The 4,007-nt window shown below is 61.0% G+C and overlaps 1 protein-coding gene across 1 annotated transcript in view; it reads left to right on the top strand.

The window, feature by feature from the left end:
- The first annotated feature begins 909 nt into the window (after positions 1–909).
- PDZK1IP1 (PDZK1 interacting protein 1) overlaps positions 910–4,007 on the top strand; it is a 5,167-nt gene continuing 2,069 nt past the window's right edge. Inside the window, exons 1-2 of the mRNA XM_007463931.1 lie at positions 910–976; positions 3,388–3,496. Coding sequence (XP_007463993.1) covers positions 910–976; positions 3,388–3,496 — 176 coding nt within the window. The remainder of the gene's footprint in view (positions 977–3,387; positions 3,497–4,007) is intronic.

A 4,007-nucleotide genomic window follows, 5' to 3' on the forward strand; every position in this document is an offset into this window, starting at 1 on the left:
ACCTGGGGTGTCCTTCTTTTGCCCTCTAGAGCAGGGCTGTGTTCACTTACTTCTCTCCCTGGGATGGGTGGAGAGGGATCAGAAGGTGTGTGCAGAGGCCTCTGACCAAGCCCAGATCCTGTCCCAGCTTCCAGGGACCACCTCTGGGGCCAAAAGGAGGAGCTGAACTGGGTCAGGTCAGCTGGGCTGGGTGGGGAAGGCTGGGACTGGGACCCTCAGGCCCTCTGTTGTGATCCGCATGAGAGAGGCTGCATTTAGAGAGTTGCTGAGCTGGGCAGGGAGTGCAGGGACAGAAGCCAGGGCTGTGCCCCAAGACTGGGGCCCCGGGGTCTGGCTTGGCTGAGTGGGGACAGGTGAGGGGAAGAACAGGAAATAGGCCAGGCTCTCCGGGAGGGGACCTTTCCCTAGCCTCTGGGATTTTCCCCGTGTCCCTGAGCCAGCCAGCAAATTAATTAATCCCACCTTCAGCCTTCCCTGAGGCCCCACCCACTGGGCTCATTCAAGGCAGGAGAAGAATGTGTCACTCCTATCCCCGGAGCCCAGCCCCGCTGCCAGCAAGGGGAGCTGACCCGAGACTCCGGGAGGCCTGAGGCCTGGAGGTGAGGCCTCCATTCTCCCCACATCTCCCAGGACCTCAGACCCACGGTCTCTGGAAGATGACCTCGAAAGCCAGCCTGAGTGGGCCGGGCTCCAGCCAGGGGAGGCCAGGCCTGGCACATTACCATGGGAGGGCGGGCAGGTTCGCTCCACCTTCCCTGCCCCCTCCTCCCTCTCCTTCCTTACTAGCACCTCTCCTCCAGGGCCAGACGGAGACCAGGCTGATCTCAGCAGACACCGACAGGCCCCAGGGCAGCTCCAGGACCCCAAATTCCAGCAGCCGGAGAGAAGGCCCAGGAGCTGCCTGCAGCCATGTCAGCCCTCGGCCTGGTCATCCTGGGCCTGCTCACGGCAGTGCCACCCGCCAGCGGTCAGCAAGGTAGCACAGGCCTGGGCCAGCCTGGGGTGGGGGTAGGGGCTGCAGTACAGAGAGGGCCGGCCTGGGTGCTGGGAGCCCCGGGGTGGAAGGGGTGGCCTTCTGGCCCGTCTCATCACCCTTGGCACCTACACGGAGGCGGGAGCAGGGATGGGCTTAGCCAGAGGAACCTCCAAAGGCAGACACAGGCTTCTGTCTGTGACTTGTTTCCCACGAGTGAGAAGTGGGGGCAGCAGGGGAAATATTGGATCTAGGGTCGGGGAGGGGAGTTGAGACCCACGTTCCAGGAGCAGGAATTGCCCTAGAGGTGGCTGGTTGCTGAGGACAGAGCGTTGGGGGCTATAAGGGGGGTGGGAGTAGTGTGTGAGCCACTCTCAATGGCAGGATTGTTTCAGGGGCGGGCAGTGCTGTCAGGCGTTTGCCCATGGCTTTGGCCTAAGTTTGTTTCCGCTTCCTACCCAGAAGACAAGTGTCCCAGTGTGGCCCCCACCACGTGCCTGAGCTCTTTGTCCAGCTCTGCCTCTGTCTTGCTGTGTGGCCTTGAGCAGGTCACTGTCCCTCTCTGAGACTCAGTTTTCTCATCCATAACATGAGGACAATAAACCTGCCCCACCCACCTCCCAGGGCAGCTACCACTCAGGGGTGGGGAAGGGCTTCACATTGGTAAAGCACCACACCCCCCCATCCGGTGTCAGCCCTGAGCTGTGGGCACTCTGCAGGTGGGATTTGGGTCCAGAGCGGGTTGGCAGAGGTGCTCCCAAGGCACCCCTCCTTTGCAGATGCCCTGAGCTCTCACGCATGTCTGCTTCAACTCTGTCTCTCAGGTCTTAGAAGCCCTCTGTGGGAATCGAAGCTCAGAGGGGTGGAGCAACTTGTGTGGGTCACACAGCAGAGCAAGAAGGGACAGGGCTCAGATCACCTCTCTCCTGCCCCAGGCTCTGCCCCTTATGCTATATGTTCATCCCAGAGCCACCTGGAAGGAGGAGCAGTGTCCCTGGTGTGTCTGGAAGGAATTGGCTGCAGGGTCTGGAAGAAGGAAGGACAAGCTTCCCAGGGCTTAAGCCCTAACTCCCAGTCCTTGAGTAACCACTGACCTGAGGAGACAATGGGTGTGAACCATTGTTTTGGGGGGAAACAATGAGTCCAAAATACAGCTTTTTGGCAAGTATGGAACTTACAGTAAGCATACTGCGTATCTTTTGTTACCCAAGGAGATAAGCAAGGGCTGATCTGGCCGCAGGACAGAGTTCCCGGAGCCCTCCCTCCTTCCCAACACCTGCCAGGCTCAGAGAGCGCTTGGAGAAGAGGCAGGGCCTCCCTGCAGCAGGAGAGCTTTTGGATAGACTCAAGGAAGGACTTCTGAGCGGGAGTGAGGCAGAATGAGATTTTTGATGTTCAGTCTGGGCCCCTCAAGATACAGGATGGCACTAGGGATGCAGGTGTTTTGGCCTGGAGGCAGGACTCTTCAAAAGTCTCCTGTTGGCCCCTGTCCCCTCCTGATACCTCTAACTGCTACTGTGTGTCTGTCCTCTGCGGGGCCGGGCCCCCTCGGGCTCACAGAGCACAGTGATGTCCGGAGAGAGGAGAGCCCTTTGGGGCTGCCAGTGGCTGAGGGCAGAGACTTCTGGGAAACCTGAGGGTTAGAGGTGGTGTCAAGGGTCAAGGGGCAAAAGGCAAAGAAGGTACCTGGAAGGGGCCTCAAATTGGTCTCTGGCCCAGTCAGTCCCTGGGGCGCTGAGCCAGAGAAGACAAAAGGGGCTCAGGTTTGAAGCTCCCCTCCCGGCCCCCAAGACCCAGAGGAGAGCTTGCCCCTCTGTCTTGACTTTCCAAAGACGTTCTGTCCCACCCCTTTCTCTGGGCACTCCTGGCACCTCGAGCCAAGCAGCCCCTTCCGCCTGCACTCCCACGCCTACCCAGCCCCACAGAAACCTCTTACAAAACAGGATCTTCCAGATGCCAGCCTAGTCCTATTAGTTCTGGGCTGCCTCAGCCTGGGAGCCGGGGAGGAGGGCAGCCACCCTCACTGGAAAGGCCAAGGCCGTCTGTTCAGGGGCTGCCCTTTGGCCCCTGGGGCCTAGGCACTCCCCGGGGGCCCTGCACTGGCCCACTGCAGCGGGGGAGGGGTGGGGGGGTGAGGGGCGCTCTGGGCTGCCTGGGCCTCAGGTGCTGCTCTCAGGCTTGTTCCCTCCTCAGCTCCTTTCCTTCTTCCCAATCCTGTCTTCCTCCAAAAGCCACGGTCCCTTTTACAAGCCCAGGGGTCAGGTGGGTCCTCGTTCCCCAGAAGGTCTCCACTGGTCCCGGCAGCGGGCTGGTAGCCTCTAACCAGCCCCGGGGGTCGTGAGGCCCCACCTGCACTGGCAGCCCCACTGTGCCCAGCCCGCTGCAGCACCCGCCCCCCACTCCTCCCTTTCCAGGCCTGGGGAACCTGCAACCCTGGATGCAGGGCCTTATTGCCGTGGCTGTGTTCCTGGTCCTCGTCGCAATCGCCTTTGCCGTCAACCACTTCTGGTGCCAGGAAGAACGGTGAGTGCTGTGCGGGGGCCCTGGGAGCTGGATCGGCGCAAGCCGGGAGGTCCCAGGACCACGGCCACTGCTCTGGTAGCAGTGAGAAGGGCCGCAGAAACCCTGAGCCCATTCCTCTCACTGTGTGGAAGGGGCACTGAGGCCCCAGGTCTCAGGGACCAGAGCTGAGGCTTGCTGGAGCCCTGCGAGCACACTGGCTGCGCTTCGGGGAGCCGTCTTCTCTTCTTGGAGTCTCAGTGTTTCTATCTGTATAGTTGGGACAGTGGCCCGTCTGTGATGGATGCTGTGAAAACCCCTGGACAGGAATGTTCTGCCCTTCTTCAGGGTCTGCTGCTGTGTCACATGCAGGGGCTACAGAGGGGCAATGGGACGGACACTACTCTTGTGCTCACAGACTCCCAGACCAGAAGGGAAGGCAAACATGGAAGGGGTGATCGCAGTGTGAGTGCTGACGCTAAAGGAGCAGGCAGAATGCAGTGGGGGCCTGAGCCGGGGGGGGGGGGGGGAGGGG

Source organism: Lipotes vexillifer, unplaced genomic scaffold, assembly GCF_000442215.2.
Source record: "Lipotes vexillifer unplaced genomic scaffold, Lipotes_vexillifer_v1.1 scaffold13, whole genome shotgun sequence".
Lineage (NCBI taxonomy): Eukaryota > Metazoa > Chordata > Mammalia > Artiodactyla > Lipotidae > Lipotes > Lipotes vexillifer.